This window comes from Aptenodytes forsteri, unplaced genomic scaffold (assembly GCF_000699145.1).
Source record: "Aptenodytes forsteri isolate BGI_AS27 unplaced genomic scaffold, ASM69914v1 Scaffold14, whole genome shotgun sequence".
NCBI lineage: Eukaryota > Metazoa > Chordata > Aves > Sphenisciformes > Spheniscidae > Aptenodytes > Aptenodytes forsteri.
The window spans coordinates 1,019,738-1,040,872 of record NW_008794457.1 but is presented as its reverse complement, the minus strand read 5'-3'; the positions used below and the strand labels follow the sequence as shown (position 1 = coordinate 1,040,872).

Sequence of the window (21,135 nt, the reverse complement as noted above, 5' to 3'; positions counted from 1 at the left end):
GGCACTTGGCCTTGTTGAATCTCATACAGTTGGCCTGGGCCCATCGATCCAGCCTGTCCAGGTCCCTCTGCAGAGCCTTCCTACCCTCGAGCAGATCAACACTCCCGCCCAACTTGGTGTCGTCTGCAAACTTACTGAGGGTGCACTCGATCCCCTCGTCCAGATCATTGATAAAGATATTGAACAAGACCGGCCCCAAAACTGAGCCCTGGGGAACACCGCTCGTGACCGGCCGCCAACTGGATTGAACTCCATTCACTCCATTCACCACAGCTCTCTGGGCCCGGCCAATCCTCCTGGTAGATCTTTTAGGGTTTTTTTTTTTTTAAGGAGAGGGAGACACTAGTAAAGTGTTGCAAAAGGTCTAACGTGAATCTTTCTAAGTGCAATTTAAGGCTCTTTTTTACCATAATCTGGAAAAGAGATTATTCCTTCTCCTCTTCGAAGCAGCCTTGTGCACATTTGCAAACTGCTATGACAACACCTTCTTTAGGCCAAACAGCCAAAAATGTTTCAATCTTCCGGCGACTGTGGTTTTTGACTCACGATTGTTTTTGTTGATCTTCTGTCAAGTCTCTCCGCTTGGCCCGCAGTGTTTTTGAAGTCCGCTGCCCAGAAGTGTCGGAGCTTCAGGTTGGCATGCTGCCTCAGCCACTAAAGGCAGCAGGATTACACCACACGCAGCCTCTCTTTCTGTTCATACACCTCAGTACGTTTGTCTTTTTCCACAAGTGTGATATTGCTGTCTCACATAGTAGTTCGTGATTCATAGACAGATCCTTTTCTGAGAAGCCAACACCTCCTAATCTTCTGTTCTTCACCTATTTTTGTGCACTAACTTACTCTGATTTTTAAAAACATTTGCAACTGATATTGAACTGCTCAACTTTGTTAGGGCCATCTGGAATCCAATGCACTTTGCAGCCCTTCCAATTCAATGCCAAAAATAAACCAACACCCCCCCCCCCCCCCCCCCCCTTCCCTCACCTGGGTGAGTCAATAAAGCCCCAAATACCACTGGACCTCCTTTGGCAATTTCTAGAGATCCATGCTCACTACACATTCTACTTTGCTGATGAGCTGCCGGTAAGTAAATGCCAATTTTAACACAACAGGTTTGGGGAAATACAAGATTTGGTCCCCACGCTCTCCCTGCTTCACCTGTGACAGATTTTGAAAGTGCCATACAGCAGAATCAGCCTGCCAACTTTTGCCCCCAGAAAGACTGGAGAACATTATTTTCCTAGCTTCTAGGCAAAGAAGTTTTGCTCAGCACGAAGGGCAGACAAGGACAAAATGATTTGTAGCAGTAAGTGGAGAAGCACAGTTTTTCCTAGTGCCAAACCCCCTCTCCCACAGTACCTCTCGCCCACTGACACAGAAGATACCAGCTGACGCAGAGGACGCGCGAGGCAGCGCTGCTTGCCCAAAGCCAGGGAGAGGAGAAGGCTCCCTGCTTCCAGAAGATGAGGAACACTTCAAATCCTGCCTCTCCTTTGCCTGCAGACGTGGGTAATTCACCAACTCTGTTAAGTACGGTTATCGCACTCGCTCATTGGATTTACCCATATTGCCTATTCGGGAGCTCCACGTGCCTGGCACGCATTCAGCGCATACAGAAGGTTTCCAAAGCAAGGCTGTCAAGTGCTACAGCGCATTTCCAAAGTCCATGGAACACTTTCGTGAATTAGCTAAAGACACCTCCAATGCCAGATCCATCCTTGCCAAGCCCCTGTGTCAAACACTGGAGGTACGGGAACTCCTACGAATTTTGGAAGATGAGTATGCTATGAAATGATTTTACATTCTCATCCAAGAGCCAAGCTAGTTTTCCTTAATTTTTCAAGATCAGCCTCTTGAACAAAAAGGTAGCTTAAGAATGTCACCAAGAATTCCTGAGGCTTGCAAAGCTGAAAGGAAATGAAAAAAAAGATGGAGGACTAAGTGGAAAGAGATAAACTAACTCAGGCATTCCTGTCAGCATCTGATATAACAGTATATAAAGTCTTTTGAGTCATCCCAGCTATAACGAGAAACCTTTCTTATGTCTGAGCTACATAACCATTCTCAAAATGACCAGACTGTGAAAGAATCCCTTAGAAATTATTCTTCAGACATGGACAAAGGTAGGAAACATGCAAATACTCTCCTTCTCAGACAGCTCAATTCTACCTTTTGTTAGGTACGAAATCAAACTCTGGTTAATCGCTCAAAGTGCCTGAAATGCTGGTAGGGTGTATCGTGCTGATGGAAGTTCACAAGCTATAGACACCCAGCCAGGCATACGTCCACACCAGCAGTTAGGTGTACGCTGCATTAACAGCAGGCATCTCTTAATAGCCACTACCAGAACATTCTGCCCCTCCTCGACTTGTCCGCGTGGCTCCCATTTCACCAGTCAACACTAATCTGGTGTATTAGTAAAAGCTCAGTTTTCAGAAAAATCCATAAAGGCATCCACTTAAATAACAAATGTATTGGAAAACACACCCGGGATTTCTATCTTAGCACTCACTCGGGGCAGCAGGAGGGCGAAGCAGCAGGGTGGTGAGAACGGTGAGAGCAGAAGAGCCAGCCCTGAAGAGCTCATGCTCCAAAACAGGGAACTCAGATGCGCTGCTGTTGGCTTGAGCTACCCCTTCCAGCTCAAAACAACTAACCCAGTTCCCTTGTGTCTACCAGCCTGAAAGCTTCAATTGCAATCTTGTCAGATTTAGGGATTTTGGGGATTAGGTAAAGAGACTACCAAGAAAAGCTCCGGGCTTAGGAAGCACCTTTTTAGCCCTCCAGCTCAGCACCAACAGAAGCTCCCCAAAACAGTTTTTGCAGCTGAAAAGAGATCTTAACTACCCGAAATCAAAATCTTGACTTCCTACCTATGCCACGTATGCTGGTTAACTCCTCCTTTGTCTCATCCCAGGGCAGGAGCACGCTGCAACTGCTAGGGAAGTCCCAAATTTTGGTCAGAGGAAATTTGAGACATCTTTCAACAGCAGATTGTTCCAAATATATCAGGTCCAACTGCCTCTCTCTAAGGCAGGGTCAATTACAGGCCACAAAATGATTTGCAACAAGGTGCATGTTCACAGCCCTTCTTTGCAGAGCTCAGTTTTGATTAAAACTAGCTTTTAACCTGCAACAGGGACAGCAGCTGGAGCTACGGCCAGATGCCAGCTCTCCAAAACCTCAAAGTCTGGTGCTCAGTCCAGGGGCTCAGATGGGGAGCTAGGAAGATGCTGTAGCTTTCTCCGGAGTGCAACACATTTACAGCACCCACCTGAAACCTCACTTTAAAAACATTTTACAGGTGCCAGTCAGGGCTCCCTGTGCCTCAAGTCACACTGCTGTTCTAGTTTTGTATTTCCATACGATCCTCTGGAGCCCTACCACCCTCAGGTCTTCGGCAGACCAGGCCTAGCAAACCCAGCTGAAGCAGTTTAAGATGTTACCCCCATCCACGCACCCCACGACTTGTTGTGATAAACTCCCACGTGTGTCACAGCAACGACAGAACCAGACAAGTGCTTGCACCCTGCTCAAGCGTCGCACCCAGCTCAAGCCCTGCTCCAGGGGTGGCCAAACTTCAGACACAGTTTTGCCCAGAATCACAGTCTCCTGCCCCGTGGCGATCGTCTCCAACAAAGGGGAGGAGCAGAGAGCTGTTGTATTTAGAACAGGCCAGGTTTGCAGAGATCACCTCTCAAAGCCTGTAGAGCTGCAGTCAGCAGTTACTCTTTCTCCCTCCCACGGTCTTGTAGGAAACTCAACTTTTCTACCACATTCACTGGTGGAAATACAAGAAGGCAGCAAGGTGTTACCAGTCCTCCTGCATCCTCAATGCAACGTAGCCCATTTACAAGCCCAAGTGAAACACTGGATGCAGATGAGCTAGCGTGGTCAAGCATAAACCATCCTCTCAGCAGGTAAGAGTGGTTTCTTGCAGATCACAGCTCCTTCCACTGTAGGATTAACGTATATTCTCACTCGCTGAACCTTGGTCCTAAGCAAACGAGCATGTGGCAGCATGTCTTGCCACTCAAAATATACCTCCACTAAGGTATCGGAAAAACAACACATCTGAGCCACAGGTAGAAAGCAAAGGATTAAATCAGCCAAAGGTAAAAGAGGAAACTGCCTAGTCTATTTTTAGGGAACTGTAAAGGAGTCAAAGACACCAATGGTAGCTGATAGTCCAAATCCTTTCTGTTAATAATGCATATTCTGCACAGAGGCAGCTTAATATTCTTTTTCTACCCTACCAGTGTCCCTTTATCCCTACATCCTTAATTCTGCAGAAATACTATTCTGCCATTAACAGGATTTTATAGGGCCCAGAGATGCAGGAATGAAAATATAATACGTCAAATCACAGCATTATTGCAAGACCTTTTCCCTTAGATGCGGCTCCTGCCTTTCTCCATCCTTACAATAATTACGTGCCATATGCTGTGCACCACTTTTCCAAATCCGGTCATTCACCCAAAAATCTTAACCAAAATGCTCAGCTGCTGCCCTTCACCTTGCCTTGAACCCACAGGTGCTACTGGTGTAAAGAGCAGCCCCAGGGACAAGGGGCTGTGAATGAAATTACTGGGAAAAAACATATTCCTCTTGTCCACGGAGATTCGCTCCCTGCTTTCTTCGCTTCTAGGGGCTTTGAGGCTTTGACAGAGCTTCTACCCTGGGCTCCTCCACTTGACACACTGGAATAAATCCGAGCATTACAGTGTAAACAAGCCACTGCAGTGAAGCATGTGGTGTCTCCACCTCATTGTTTCCATGGATGCTTCCAGCCGCAGAAACTGCAAACCCAAACTAAGGGACAGCCCAGCAACTCACCTGCCACAAGCCACCGACTCAGAAAATTCACTGACCTGATGACATGCACGATTCTGTGAAATACAAACTCTTAATGGGGTGTTGCAGACTGTAGCTGTATGGAAATATAAGACATATGCAGAGAAAGATCACCCCTCTCCTTGCTTACCCTGCCCTAGGATTTGGAGTTATCTTCACACTGAGTTGCAACATAAGCTGAAGTACATAGTAAAAAGGCAAAAGGAATGATTTTGAGAAAGGTCCTTGTGACACACCAATTCCATCGGAGGAAACAACCTTCAAAAAAACCTCAAGAAGCAGCCAAAGCGAAGGGCAATTGATTTTTAAAAGCACATATTGGTTTCAAAGCCCTTTTACTGGAAAAGGTGTTTCTTTACCTGTAAATAAAGTGTTTTCCAATACAGCACACTAAAGTTTTGCAGGAGCACGGTCACCGATACATGCAGGAGGTTGGAGGATTTTCCAGGTTTTAACTGAGTTTATCATGTTTCAGAGAGCCTAAGATGTCTGCTCCTGCAGCAGGAGAGATCTGGACAAACACTTCAGCTCTCAGATACGTATGGAGCAACACAAAGCCACCTATATTCACACCCACTAAAGCAGGTGCATTAAAAGAAAGAGCAGAAGCTAAGAAAAGTACATTTATATGGCTGGCCTCGGTGTTTTGTGCCAGGCTAAGAGAGGCAGACTTTCATCCTGTTCAAGTGTTTCAGCTCTTCAAAGCAGAGCATAGTGCCCTTTTCAACAGAGAGCCATCTGACTGCATCTCACCAACACTCTTGTTTGCTCTACTTAAAAATCACCGCTTTCTTATAGCAGTACGAAATGTAAAGGCACATTCCTCTGTAAATTGATTTTTATTCTCTTTTTCCAGGCAAAGGGCTCAGCAATTTATATAAAAAACAATTCTTCCTTACATGGGGAAAAAAAAAATCTCTAATTTTTAGGAAAAAATGCATGCATTTCTCTAATGACAGGACTATTGTAAAACACTTCAACTGTCTAATGTGGCTCACAGGAAAGAAACATACCAGCTGCTATAAGAAAAAAACCTCTTTCTTCCTCCGAGAAGGCTAAAACATGGGCCCAGAGACTTGTAGGATCATGCAAACGAGTACTGCAAATACGGTTTAAAACCTTGCCTTCAGCTGCCCTGTGCCTGTTTTCCTCATTATTTCCTTTCAACAGCTTGGGACACTCAAACTCCAGGGAGAATACTGAAAATTGGCCACCCTGCTGGTTTGAAATCTATTCTCTCTTCTGGCAGGAAGATCAGAGGCCAAGGTGATGACCGTGTCTTGCAGAAGCCTCTAATGGGTCTAAAGCCCGACTGGCATAGCCAGGGAGGGCAACGCCACCGGGCAAGCGCGACCGGCCGGGGTCCCCACGAGCGAGGGGTCCCACTGCATCTGGACCCTCCCAGGCACTGAGCCAACGGAGAACTCCCAGGAGAATAAGGTGGCTTTGCAAGGAGCATCTCTTAGAGCAAAGGGCAGCACAGGATGCCATGCAAAGGTAAATCTTCAATGAATGGGAGATGGACACTAGCTTTCCTGGCCTCTTGTGGATACACGACTTTATCTCCTGCATTAAAAAAAAAATAAAGGACCAATGGGAACGTTAGAGGGCGGTGATGCTTCTCTGTTCCGGCAATTTTTTTAATCTGCTTTGAATGTTTTCCAGAAGACATACTCTAGTCCAAATTCAGGGAAGCCAGGCTGCCTTACTGCCCATCTTAAACAGGAGATGTACTAGGAGGAAGTCACCAGAGGGAGAGTTTTCCCCCTTTCAAGGCAGTCGCTACCCTATAACCAATTTAATTAGCATATAACATATTACACAAAGCTTTATGATATATAACAAAGCTATAGTTATGAACTGCAGGAAAAAACCTGGACAGACTTCTGGGGCAAACAAAGCGTAACATAGAAAATAAAGCTAATACTTTATGAAACACTTGATTTTTTTTTTCTAAATTGGTATTTTTTTCTAAAGTAGTTATACTTTTTGTCATCAAAACAACGAAAGACAGATTTATTTTTTTTAATTACATAGGCATATGTAATTAATTCTAAGTGACCAGAAGTGCAAACATGCAGGAGCCATTCCAGGACTGGCAGCCAGACAGTCAAGGATCATACCTGCTGCAGCATCAATGCAAAACTTACTGTTCTTTAAAAAGCCACATCCAAAATTTGAGAATGTTTGTCCTATACTGACCAAACTCTCCTGCAAAGCGACAGGGATTGTGGAGAGATGTTTTCCATGATATGCAAGTATAATTTTTTCCTCTCCTACAGGAAATTAGTTTCCACACTAAAATACTAGTATGCAAAATAGAAAGTTGGGTTGTTTTTTTTTTTCCTGTGGATCTCTGCCACTACACATTTCCATCTGCAGCTTTTAGGGGAAGGAGGTTACAGAATAATTTTTCTTTTTTTTTTTCCTGTGGATCTCTGCCACTACACATTTCCATCTGCAGCTTTTAGGGGAAGGAGGTTACCCAGAATAATTTCTGTTTCTTTTTATTGCTTGTGCCTTTTTTAGAACAAGTTTGTAATCTGATAGAAAATCCGACCACAGCCCTCGTAATACAATCACTGATCGGTCCCTTTGGAGAGGGACAGGTGATTCAGTAACCAGTGCCCAACTGAGTCAGAGGAAGCCCGAGTTCAAGCTCTACCCCATTCTCTCTCAGAAAGTTGAATAAATGCAGGAAATTAATATCAGAAGTTGACGAGACTGTCATCCGTCTCCTCCATTACGTGTCACGAGGGATTTGAGGGGTTACAAGTCCTCCGCAGTCTTTTAACCAGCCTCCACAATGAGGACAATTACACGAATACTTTGGAAACGCTCTGCAGACGTACCGATGTACTTGGGGTAAGAACTCATCCTGTAAGCGTGCATCAGCTGGTTTGGAATTGCTTTTCTCAGTTTTACCTTGCCCTCTGTCAGGTAACAACTAACACCACAGGCACACGGTTTGTTTGCTAATGCACTGCCAGCACTCTTCATTCCTCCTGCTTCTGCTATCACCGGCAGGCAGGGAAAAGTGTTTGGGGAGAACGTGTTTCGTTTCTTTACTTACATGGACCGAGTTAGTTATCATGGGAACACCGTTCACGCTACTCCACTCATCTTCTACTAGGGTAACTTGTTTTTCATGTAATTAAGTGCATTCTTCCATCCTGAATCTATCCATAGCAGTATTTGCAGGGTTTATTCAATATCTGCATTTAACTCGGCGCTTTCAACTCCAAGCTAGGGCAGATGATCATTAAGAAGCTGAATGCTCGAGAAAAAAGAAGTGCTACGCACATACCATCTGCACGTTAAGCCTCTCCTTTGGTTCTGCTCTGAAGCCATTTGAGCTGCAAATCTCTCTTTACCATTAAAAATTTTAGTACTTGCTTCTTGGTTGCTTTTGACCAAGATTTGGAGGAGTTGCTGATATGCAGGAGGGCAGGACTGCCATCCAGAAGAACCTCAGCTAGCTGGAGAAACGGGATCTAAGTACACCTCCCAGTACTGTCAGGGCAGTTACAGGGAGGATGACACCACACCAGACGTCTCGGAGATGCTCAGTGAAAAGGCAAGCAGTGACTGTCAAGCTGCAACCAGGTAAATTCTGTCTGGATGTAAAGAAAAAACACGGTTCCCATGAGATTGGGGCAGCCGCAGGACAGGGCCCAGAGAGGCGGTGAAATCTCCATCCTTGTAAACTTTCAAGGCTTGAGCGAACCAGGTGCTAAGCAACCTCATCTAGGTTTAAGTTTAGCCCTGCTCCGAACAGGGGTTTGGACCAGAGACTTCCCGAGGTCGCTTTGTGCCTAAATCTTCCTATAATTTTAAGTTCAGCGGCATGCACTGCAACACTGTACTGCAGGAAGCCAGACCAACTGTCTGTTGATGCTGTCTCGACTGCAGCTTGCCAGTTTGTTGCAAAATAAAAAGCAGAACCAATTCATGAATGCCATCAATTTCTTCATAAAGTTATCACAAATAATAGCTTCTAGATTTAGAAACAGGTGCTCTTTATTTGACCTGACATTAACCTCAAAAGGTGCCATCACTACAAAAATACTGTAAAATTGTTATTTGTTACTTTTATGTGCATCTTAGTTATTTTTCCATATTACAACCACCTGAAGCCCCTGTATACGAACGAGTCTCCAGTCTTGTTGGTTATCCTAGGAAGCTGCCATCCATTGCAGGGACAGACTGATAGACCACAGCACTCCCTTTCAGCATTACGATCTTTGCTAACAAGCAGCCACAGACCAGGTGAAGCTAGGGCGCAAAGGAGCCTAGGTAGAAAGCGTAGGTAACCCAAATAAAGAGATGGAGAAGAAGAAATCTGGGTGGACGTGGCCAAGGAAACAAGCTATACAAAAAACATGCAGCAGAGACCTGCATGTGTGGGAACAGGGCAAGAATGTACTTGTCAAGTCAGGAGAAAGGGATGCTGCAAAGGTTCAAACTTAAAAGGAGAGCCTGGCTGAAGGGTTTGCTGTTTAGATGGAGAGAAGAGGCCAGTTTTTAAATAAAGAATGAGCAAGACTTAAAAATTAGACTTTGGTGAAGACCCACAAGAATCCTCAGTTTTAAGGGGACACGTTTCTAAACACGCCTTCACGTGAAAGGCACTCGCGTTTCTGAAACTACAGAAGGGTTTATATTCCACGTGAAGTCAGTGGGGAAAGGCACTGCACGCTCACGGGATCAGAAAGAACCGCTTCAACACTTACACGTGGGGCTTCAGCAACCATCCCCAAAATTGCTGTCACCCTTGCACATCTGACAGTAGAAGCAACAGGGAAGACAGCATCTTGGGATGTTGTTGGGAGCGCAAAGAAAGCAAGCAGAACTCCAAACAGCAACAGTAACTAGCAAGGGGAGCTGTCAAAGAATGAAACCATCATATTAAGGGCACCAGGGAGCAAGCTAGCCAAGCAGGATGACTAGATAGGTTCTGCCTTCACGCTCCAAATCTGAATGAGTCACCGAACAGAGAAGGGCAGAGTCACAAGCAGAATGCATTTCACACCACATTTTCCTTTATAGATGTATAATGTCAAGACAGACTCATTTCTCCCAAGGAAAAAAAAAAAAAACACCACACATTTCTGCAGGAGAAGGGGAATTTAAAACTGATTTTATCACCTGCAAAATGCACTTTTTATTACTACTTAGTCTGTATACGTTGCCTGCTTTTTCACTTGCCTACAGGGGAACTCCAGCACCAGGTCATAATTAAAGAGTTCAACAACATTTTCATTTAATAGGAAATGATCACCCTCCTCACTTTTTACATGTCTAGCCTTTCCAAAGGAGTATTATACAGCAAGTAAAATTAGCCCCTGGGGGTTGATAAGGCTTGGGATTGATTTCCGATTCTCAAACTCAGTTGAAATCATGCTGCCTCCAAACCACAGCTAAAACCACACAAGACATGCGGTACCTGCTCCATCAATGTCTGACGGGACCGCTGAACACCCCCAGCACATAGGCAGGTGCCCCAAATGCTGCACACACAACCTCAGAGCACTACCTGCTCTGCAGGCTGCCTATTACTCAGCTCAATAACTCTTGGGAGTGGATGAAGCCCCCAGCTGAGAGATGAAATGAGAGAAGGAAAGACTAGCACCTCTAACAGGACTGAAGGTTACTGGATCAAAGATCTAGCCAGTCCAGTATGGTGTCTCCAACATCAGCCGACAGCAGATACAGAGGGAGAGCCCAAGAAAACAGTCCCTATGTAGCAATTAACACCCCCCCCATACTCTCAAGCCTCAAAAACATGTGGCTTAGGGACCTCTTTATCCATACTTAGAGGACTTTTTAATATCATTCTCTCTATCGATTTATCTTCCATGAATTCGTCCAGTCGCTCTTTTAACTCAGGCAAACTTCTAAGGTCCACAGCCCTTGTCTTCACCATCTGAAGAACTCTGTATCCTCAGCGACTGCACAGCTTCATTAGTGAACTTTGTCCTGATCGCTTTTGGGCAGAAGCGAACAGATCCTTCAGACTTCACCGTTTTTTCCTTCCCCGTGGAACTGACCACGTATTTCAACTTTGTGCTTATCTTCAGCAAACTGCTGATCCATGCAATGGCCACTATTGCATTACAGCTGGAAACTTCCTTCAAGAGCCTTTGGTGAGGAACTTTATTAAACACCACTGGAAAATCTAAGCAAGCCACACAAAACCAGATCATCTCGCCGCATGGCTGCTAAGTCCCTTGCAGAGCTCCTACAGACTTGCAATGCCCAACTTCCTTCACGTATCAAACATGTCTCTCCTTACATCACATTATCAATGTATCCACTAGCACCGTTATTTAGAACAAGGTTTTTGGTTTGAAACTGATTAAGAGATGTTCCCGCACTGGCACCCACCAACCTCACCCATGGCGAACATACCACAAAAAGCTGTCTCTGTTTTATGAATAGGAAAACACACCACAAGGGGAAATGATTTGCCCAGATCAGATATCAAAACCAGAACAATCCCTAGCACAGTTTCCCAATTTATCCACAACATATATATTATCTTCCACTTCTTCCAGCAAGTTTCCCAGGTGTGTAAAGCAACATAAAAGTATCAGTATTCAAGAGAAGGACAAGCTTTGAAAGAGAACCAGAGCAAGCCTGCGTCTTAGCAGGATAACGATGGTCTGATGTTCATTTCTGCACTTTCAAATTCAAAGGAAACTGTGAATGGAATTCCAGCTTTATTCCTCAGACAACTTTTTAAGCTACAAAGAGATCCCCAGAAATCAGTTTTATCCCCCAGTTTTCAATTAGAATATTGCCAAATTTTCTTTTTAGTGAGTTCTAACAAAACAAGTGAAAGAGAATGACTTTGTAGCAGGCTACATCAAATGCAGTCTCAATAGCCCACGTAACCCTTACTCAGAGATGCTCAGAAAAAAGCATGCCGAGTTACAAAGCCAGCTTTTCTTCATTCCTCACCCTATCCATTACTCCAGGCAGTTCAGAAAGTACAGAAGGAGATACAAGAGATAATCAGAGCGGTGATGTCAGCAGTACCTGAATAAGCTATTATGGGAGACCTCTCCTATTGATCTGCTAATAGCCTCTTCAAACAGACCTCACACTCCAGGAACAGGAGAGCGGTGGTAAGAGGGTCCCAGTCAGAAAGCAATTACATTAGCTGGACATGAGCTCACTTGTTTTTCAAGAAGATGGAGCTACTTCTCAGGTCAGCGTGCATCTTGGCTTTTATTCCTCTCTCAGTACAGCTTTGTCCCCTCTGACCAGGTTTTGAGGCCAGACCTTTCAAAAAGTGGGACTCGGCACCGATTCTCGGCAAACTCGCGGCACTGCTGCTGCCTGACATGGTACGGCAATGCAGTTCGGAAGACGGCTCCCTCCTTCCCTGTGAAACCTGTCTCAGCTGCGCAGCTCAAGCTGTCAGCTCTGGGCACTTTACTTTGCAGGCTTCTTTTAACGTTTCCTCTTCCATTTCACATCTTCAAAGTTCACATTACAGAGAAGAAAAGCAGTTGTTCCCCTGAAATCTCTGCTTCTGCATCTATCAGAGACAGACAGACAGTTCTGCAATGCAGTCCAGTATTCTGCCCATTCTTGTTCCAAATAAACCAGGACTTACGGCTCCCGCCATTTCCATTAGTCTGAGGAACTTACCAACAGCCTCATTTCTGACGTCTTCCCACTTCTTCCAGTGTAACACAAAAAAAGAAGAGCAATTTTCTCTGAACATCAGAAATTTGGAAGCATTTAAAAGTCCAGAAGATGGCTTTAAGAAAGCTGGCACGGTTGTGGGAAACAAGCCGGACACAAGCCTCTAAATCTCTGGCTCACTTTGTTTCCACCTGGAATTTACTCACAAAGTGGGCAGCGTGTTACTGCATCTCTTGCCAATACCTGGCTACAAACACGCCCGCAATTTAGGGGTATAGGCTTAATTACACTGGTAAACAAAAGCATCCATTTTCCCTGGGTCTGGAAGAACAGAAAGCATCTGGTCAAAACATACAGGGTATTGGCTGACATTATTTGCTTTCCAAGCAGTAAAACATCTACAGCTTTCCAAAACAACCACTCATGTCACACACAGTATCTGTAACAGCCTCCTAAAGTATGCAATTTGTGGTGGGACAACAAGTAAAACGCTTCAGGCTTGTGCACTGGCACTTTCAAAATACACAGTCTAATGCTTTCTCTGCGGCACACGTGCTACCTTTGTGTACACAACCTACACAACCAGCATCCAGTGGCCCTAGTCGCAATGAAGTCACAAAATTTCTCAAAATAATTCAGTTCTGGCACAAGGACCAGAGGACATCAAATTAAATCACCCCAGGGAACGCTCAAAACAGTTGCTCTCTATTTGCTCCCCCTATTCTGCCTCTGGCTGTACTGAGTTTGGTCAGAGGCCCCCCCTCAAACACTTACTTTTTTGGAGGAAGGGCCCTAGTCCGTTCACTCGTTCTTCAAATGGAAGCCAGCCCATACCTTTGATTATTCAGGCTGCCCTTCTGTATTTTTAATACAGAATTAATTCTGTATTTTTTTAATTCTGTATTTTTTTTCAGGGGGAAAAAGAACTGGACTCAACATTCAAGTGCCGGTGGATGACGGGCATGGCACAGCAAGGACACCTGCAATAGTAACGCTAATTCCTAATATCAATTGGCTTCTGATCCCGAGTATCAAGACGAGGTTTAGAAGTGTTTAACCTCAGATTGTTTCTTCTGATGGGCAAGAATCACCTCCAGGGCCCACCATCATTTACAGAAAATTCAAACTGCTCGTCCTCCCATGAGACCGGGTCGAGTGTGTCCACACGGAACATCAGCCAATTTATCATGCGGTCTCTCACTACTTCCCGCACCATGCCTCAGCTTTGTTTTCAACCTCAACAGCTCAGTATCATCAGCATCAGTTATCGGGTGTCAAACCTGTATCCCACCACTTGCTTCTAAGACTCCAAAATTAGCACATTTCACAGTAACGGGCAGAACCTGTCCTGGATAGCATGCTAAACTCAATGAAAAAGTCTGCAAAAAGGTAAAAATAGCAAGTGACAAAACTGAATGACAGTCACAAAATTCAATGTCACTAAACACAAGCTCATGCATTGAGGGGTGGAGACATTAGAGGGAATGCACCAAATTACGCAGACATCACGACATCCCCAAATCAGCTATTAACACTCAGGAAACCTCCTGGAGTCACAGTGGGCCACTCCCTACATCATCAGCCAAATGCTCAGAGGTGTCAAAGAAACAAATACAGTATCAGAAACCCTGCGGGAAGAAGCAGTGAACAACCAGAGAGACCCTTCTAAAGCCACAGTGCTCACGCATCACCCTGTCTCAAAGATTACAAGTAGCCTAGAGAAGGGTAACAGCAAAAATCAGATCTATGGAATATATTCCATAGGAGGCACTAAACACAGTTGGCTCTTCAGCCTCAAAAAAAGAAGGAATCTGAAGAAGTATAAAGGTAACGGACAGGTGGACATGGAAAAATTACTCGCTAGTTTCTCAAGTAAAGGGGATTAAAGAGATGTACATAGAAAAACACCAGTTAAATGAGCAGAGGCAAATAAAAACTAGGAGAAGGGAACAGCTTTTCCATGTGTTTTTTAAATAAACTATGGAACTCATTATCACAACATGTTAGAGAGATTAAGAATAAAAGCAGGTCCCCAACGGGAAGAAGCAAATTCAGAGTCAACGGTCTCACTGACCTTCTGGCACCTCGAGGCATGGGGCTGACAGAACTAGGGAATAAAAACAAAAAAAAAAAGGGAGAACTTGCACAAAACCACCCCACCACACTGCTTCTTCAAAATAACAGAACTGGAAGGAGAGGAGAAAAACGAATGGCCAAGACGAACACAATGGAGTGAGCTAAAACGGACCAAACCTGAGTTTGGCCAAGGAATCTAGAAAGCTCTAAAATCTGCTGTCTAGAGGCCAACATCCAGGCCGAGCCAAACCAGCACCTACCCGCTGCTTGAATGGGAAACTGCAAGGAGGTGCACGCACTTGAAATGAGTTCTGCTACACCACAAACGTCGGAGTGAACTGGCCTTTTCACATGAGAAAAATCATTTAACATATCTACTACCACTGGTTGCAAGGCAAACGAGGTAACTAGGACTTCGCCTTTCAGTGTGACCCTGCAGATGTTACATGCTGCTGGTAATCAATCTATTTCTGCATTAGGATAGCCCGACTGCATCATTAAAACTCTGCAAACTGGTGAACAAATCATATTGACACGGCGAATTAACAAAAGAAGCAAAGGCTGCCAAAGGCCGCCGAAGCTTGGAGTTCGAGGAAGCAGCTGACAGAATACTTTTGGCAAGAAACTAATCAAGTACTGCAGCTTCTGAAGGAAGTAACACGCTTGGTCAAGAAAGTGCCAAATTTGGGGGTTTATGACTCCTCGCTTTTGTGTCTCCTCTGCATACCAGGGACGTTGAGGAGCGCTCACGGGAGGAATGAACAAGATTCACGAAGGTGTCAAGTCTGGGCTCTCCTCAGTGGCCTCCTACGCAAACGCCAATATTCCTCAGTTTCATTTAATTTGGATATTCCAACTATTAACACAAGCTGGCCTGACAGCTTTAAAGTATAAAAGACTTACTGACACCTCTGAAAACCCTTCAGAGAGTGATTTTTTTAATTTTTTTTAAAAAACACAATCCTAAAGCAGCTTAATATGTTTAAAAACTTAATGTTAGACTCCTTCCATCCATCATTAAAATGCCAACATACCTGTCACACCTAAAAATACAAGAACAATCATTAATTTATTCTGGTTTTTTGACAGTTATTTTACTGTTGTTTCAGAATCAAACTTAGCCACTCATTAACACTTTCCCAGTGGGCTTCATCTCACAAAGTCATGGCGTTTGGTAATCTAAACACTCTCCTCTCTTATTAAAGAGAGAAGAGGTTATAAAAGCTTCATTTTTTAGTATTTCCAGTGAGAGATACAGGCAGAAACGCAACTTGCGAATTTGGATACCCCCACTTTCTGTAGGTGTGATTCTTAGTGAGGTTATGCCTACACTTGGCAATTGTGCTGGTAGAGGAGCTGGCTGGTAACCGAGATCTCCCACCACGACCAGAAGCAAGTCAGCAGGAGCTGTGTCAGCCTGGCACCCGGCCATTCCGCGGAGTGATGGGACTCTGGGAGGGTAGGGGTACCCACCTTCTGCCTAAAATCTATTCCCCAAGGTTCCTCTTTCCATAGTTATCTAAGAAAATGATCCTCCAACCCTCAATTTCGTCACATACTAAGCTCAAGAGACAATGCAGATCAATTTCAGAAATGCTCACGTCTGCAGATCTAAGCAGCAAGTGCCCCTTTGTCTGCCATAACCTTGTTTTTCGGCAAAGGTATTTTTCAGACTACGCTTGGATTTGTATCAGAAATCAGACTAGGTATGTACACGCTACGTTTCAAACACTCACCCTGGCACGAGTTTCAACAGTGAAGCGTCAAACAGCAGCTTGCCACGGCTGAGGTCTCCCCAGGTAGAAACCCACAAGCACCCCAGTTCCATTCTACAGGAAGAGATCTCTTCTTTCTCTACGTATACATTTTTTAAAGGAGCTCGCTATGCTGCACTGGAAGCAGTTTTGAAAGCAGACAGAAAACAGGGAAGGATTTGAAAAGCCAGAATCACAGATTTTTTTTTTAACCCTGGTAACGTTACCACCCTGCACACGACAGTCAGCTTCTGGTCATCACGAAGACCCACCTGCGGAGAGCTTCTTGTTTGACTTCCCCTCACCATAACCCTTGCCACACTCACCTCGCCTGAGTAACTGTATTTTCCTTTCAGGATCTGCCGATATAAGCGGGTGCGGTTGTCATCTTCAAAGGGCATAGTGCCGCTCAGGAGAATGTACGAGATAACACCCAGCGCCCACATGTCCACAGAGTTCGTGTACGGCTTCCTGACCAGGATCTCGGGAGCAATGTACTCCGGGGTCCCACACGTGGTTTTCATCAGGCAGTCATCTCCCTTCTTCCGAGCACTTGCCAACCCAAAGTCCGTAATCATGATTTTGGAATCTGTTCCCGGATGGTAGTACAGCAGGTTCTCTGGTTTTAAGTCCCGGTGCGTGATACCCAGCGTATGCAAGTACTTCACACCATCCAATACCATCTGCAGCACACGCGTAGCGTCTCTCTCGGTGAAGGAGCCTTTAGCAATGATTCGATCAAACAGTTCTCCTCCGGTCGCCAATTCCATCACCATGTACACACGGTCCTGGGTCTCAAACACCTCAATAAGCTGGATGATATTGGTGTGCCGAACCCGCCGCAGCACACTAAGCTCCGACTCGCACACTTCCCTCCCCTCCCGGTATTTGGTCTCTATCATCTTGATTGCGTAGGGCTGCTTGGTAGCCTTGTGTTCCACCCGTACGACGCGGCTAAAACTCCCTCTCCCGATCAGAGCTTTAATGTCATACTTGGCTGTCACTCTGGGGTCAAATTTGGCGCGGTATTTAGCCACTTTGTTCTTGCGGGGTTCGGGCTGGTCCACGTGGGCAGGGAGGTGGTTCCCAGGATAGGGGTTAGCGTGACGCGGAGGTGAGGGAGAGCCAGCTTTGATGACAGTCCCACAGTCATCTTTGATGAAATGCTTGTATATGTCATTGTGGCCTGTGTAAGGTTCGACTTTTTTAACCAGGTCTAGCTGCACATCTTTGGGGGGCTCGGGAAGCACTTTGCTTGTCCCACAGCCCATCACTGAATGGTGTTAATTCCCTATCAAGGCATTTTCCCAGGGCAGCAGCAGCAGCAGCCACATCCGGGGCAATTCCCACATTTGAACCTTAGGAAAGGAACGAGAAGAAACAGATAAACAGGAATCACGGTCGTAAAGTTTCAAACGGGGGGGGGAAATGCAAGTGGTTCACATCTCAATGGAGCCACGCTACCGCAGACTGAGAGTTTGGGATTTTCACTGTACTATACTACAGAGCACGCGCAGTGCTTTGCCGCTTTCATCAACAAGCTAGTGAAGAGCCTATAAAAACCCAGTCACAGGCAGAACAGATGTCTCTGGAAACTGCACAGTCCCTCTTTTTACTAAGCAGTTTAATGCTCCCAGCTGAGCACCGAATCACAGAGTCACAAAACAGTTGAGGTTGGAAGAGACCTCTGGAGGCCCTCTCGTCCAGCCCCAATTGCGTAATAAAAATCAAATTAAGGAAAGAGTCGAGCATTTTCCTTAATTTTGTTTAATCTGCTCAGCTTCGTAAGACAGCAGCCACTCCGAATCGTGTAGTTCTGAGATTTCTCACTAGAAACTCCACAAAGTATCTCAGCAACTTGTTCACTTAACAAACCTTCCTCAGATTTTCTTTCTGTTTAACTGGCACGGGTGTCTTAAACGTCTCACTACTTTGCTCCTGGGGATCAGCGAAACCGTGCAGGAGGCGGGGATTACGGAGACAGAGGCACGCTGCTTTTAAGCAGCACTTTAAGCAGCTTTTAAGATGCACTTTACCAATTAACTCACCACATCCCCTGCAAAAAGGCAGCTCTCATTTAACCAGAGCAGCTTTTTAGCCGGCAATTCCCTCACCCTCCAAACCCTAAGAAATCAAGGTGGGCTTTGACGTCTTTTAACGTCCTGACCCAGCTTTGTTTTCTCCTGCATCTTCAGGTACCAGGTGGCACTTCTGTTTTTTCCATATGGAGCTGGGTGTAGGAAGTGGAATTTCTACCGGCTGCCCCAGACTAGGGCGAAGGGAGCTCTTGCTCATCACACCGTATTCCAGCAGAACCAAATCAGCTGCACTTCAGCAAGTCTTTGGGTGCCGATTAAAACAGTATGACTGGCTAAGAGATGAGGAAACTGCCTGTGTGCGTTCTGGCAGCTAGCCAAGCAGTTTTAAATTTCTGCTCGTCGGCTCAGAGCCCTTCAATATGGTGCCTGAGCCTTCACAGAAGGCTACAGAAAAGCCATTAGCCTTGAAATGTGTCCTGGTTTCGGCAGGGATAGAGTTAATTTCCTTCCTAGTAGCTGGTACAGTGTTTTGGATTTAGGATGAGAACAAAGTTGATAATGCACCGATGTTTTAGTTGTTGCTAGGTAATGCTTACACTAGCCAAGGACTTTTCACCTTCCCATGCTCTACTGACTGAGAAGGCTGGAGGTGCACAAGAAGCTGGGAGGGGGCACAGCCAAGCTGGCCAAAGGGACATTCCATACCATGGGACGTCATGCTCAGTACATAAACTGGGGAAAGCTGGCCGGGGGGGCCGCTGCTCGGGGACTGGCTGGGCATCGGTCGGTGGGTGGTGAGCAATTGTACTGTGCATCTCTTGCTTTGTGTATTATTATTATTATCATACTATTATTATTATCATTTTATTTCAATTATTAAACTGTTTTTATCTCAACCCACGAGTTTTTCTCACTTGTGCTCTTCCAATTCTCTCCCCCATCCCACCGGGTGGGGGGGAGTGAGCGAGCGGCTGCGTGGTGCTTAGTTGCCGACTGAGATTAAACCATGACAAAATGTAACCTTACCATCACCGAGCGTATCTTCACTCATTCACCACCTCTCCAAGCCACTATTCAGCACGAACAGCAGAAAGGGAACCCCGGCTGGTCTTCCATCAGGAGAATTACGCGGAGAAACAAAAAACGTTTTAGAGGGACACCCGGAAGAAGCTTAGACTCTACATCCAACCTGGAAAGAAAACAAGGCTTTAGTTAAGATTCAGTTTTAAAATCAGACATCAAGAAAGTAAGTTCTCACGTAAGACCTCCTGGCAGTACCGCGAAGTCAAGCACACCAGCCGTGCGCAAACGTGCCTATGCTAGGGTGCAAGCAGTAGAAATAAAACAACTACACAGGAAGCTTAACTGACGTTTGAATTTCACCGAGGGCTGTCCTGTAAGTAGGTGTTCATTCAGATTAAAGTCCCATGCCAAAAAATAAATAAAACACCATCGCTATTCCCAAATAATGCCTCACAGGGGCAGTTTTTCCCAGCATTATTGTACGTTAAAGCATACTAGGTTAACAGATAAATGGAATGAGCATCCACAAGCAGGGTTACTACAGAGCAATTCCACACGTAGAAAAGCACTTGTGTAAAATGTCCCACCCATAAACAAAACCAATGAGAAGGATCGAACGCTGAGCTTGAAAACGTCGTAGACGAATCCACCGCTGCCGATAACATTAACTGAGATCAGGCATCGACTAACAGTGTGCCAGCGGCTCTTCCTCGAACACCGAAAGGTCCGCGACAGTGAAGCCTACAGAACCCCAGAGCTGCACGCCACGGCCAGCAACAAAACGCTTAACTCCCCGTCAGCGCGGGTGGAAACGCTCCTGCGTAATAATCACCAAGAGTTTGGGAGAAGGAACGAACGCGTTAGAGAAACGAAGCATTACAAGCCCCCTCTGAGCGGGAAATCACGTACTTGGCAGGCGCCGAACTATTTGAGAGGGGGCAGCACGCCTGAGCTGCAGTTGTAAGTGGCGAAAAGGAACATTTATGCTTCAACGTCTGCCCGCTCCTCTCCTCGGACAACCAGCACGTTGCACCCCACGGCTCTGCAGGGCAACACCTCGGCTCCTGCTGATTCAGAAGCGTCCTCCACCTCTCTGAAAACATCAGGGCCTGAATGGTCTCATACCTGAGGGCATCCCCGTGCACAAGGAGTGTCGGCCGCCTGACTAACCCACCCGAGGCCTAGCAGGCCTTCCAACCACCGATTAAATATCTGACGACTTGAAGCTGTTTAATTTCGCTTTTCTATGGGATGCCAGTAAGGAAATTTGAAGATACCAGCTCTTAACTGCGTAAGCAATGCTCACACACAGCAACCTTCAAATCACACCTACGCCACCACAGCATAACGGGGAAAAAAGGCCTGAAAGCACCTTACCTTTAGTCTTACTAGTAAGTTTTAAAGTACATCTTATTGCCTGACATACGCCTGGGGTTACCAGTCGCTTGGCTGGCGGTGCAAGCCTTTGGTGGGTTTCTGAGGGGGAAACCCGGGGCTGGGGCTGCCGCGGCACGCCGGGCAGCTGTGCCAGCGCCGGTGGCAGGCCGGAATCGGCCGAACCAACCGGGATTTCCAAAACTCCGACTGCTTTTCGTAACTCAGCCCGAACGAGACCGTTTTCCCCCCATCCTTTCCAGGGAGGGGGCCCAGGGCCAGGCCGGTGCCGGCAGCTCGTCCCGCGGCGGGCTCGGCTCTAGGCCAGGGAGGCACCGCACCCGGCCCGGCCCGGC

General features: G+C 45.9%; 1 protein-coding gene across 1 annotated transcript in view; it reads right to left on the bottom strand.

The window, feature by feature from the left end:
• The window catches only part of PSKH1 (protein serine kinase H1), a 34,591-nt gene extending 15,015 nt beyond the window's left edge, over window positions 1–19,576 (bottom strand). The window contains exons 1-2 of the mRNA XM_009290759.1: window positions 19,409–19,576; window positions 16,670–17,701 (exon numbers count right to left, since the gene is read on the bottom strand). Of these exons, the coding sequence (XP_009289034.1) occupies window positions 16,670–17,614 (945 nt within the window). The 5' untranslated portion in view covers window positions 17,615–17,701; window positions 19,409–19,576. The remainder of the gene's footprint in view (window positions 1–16,669; window positions 17,702–19,408) is intronic.
• Between the last annotated feature and the right edge of the window lie 1,559 nt (window positions 19,577–21,135).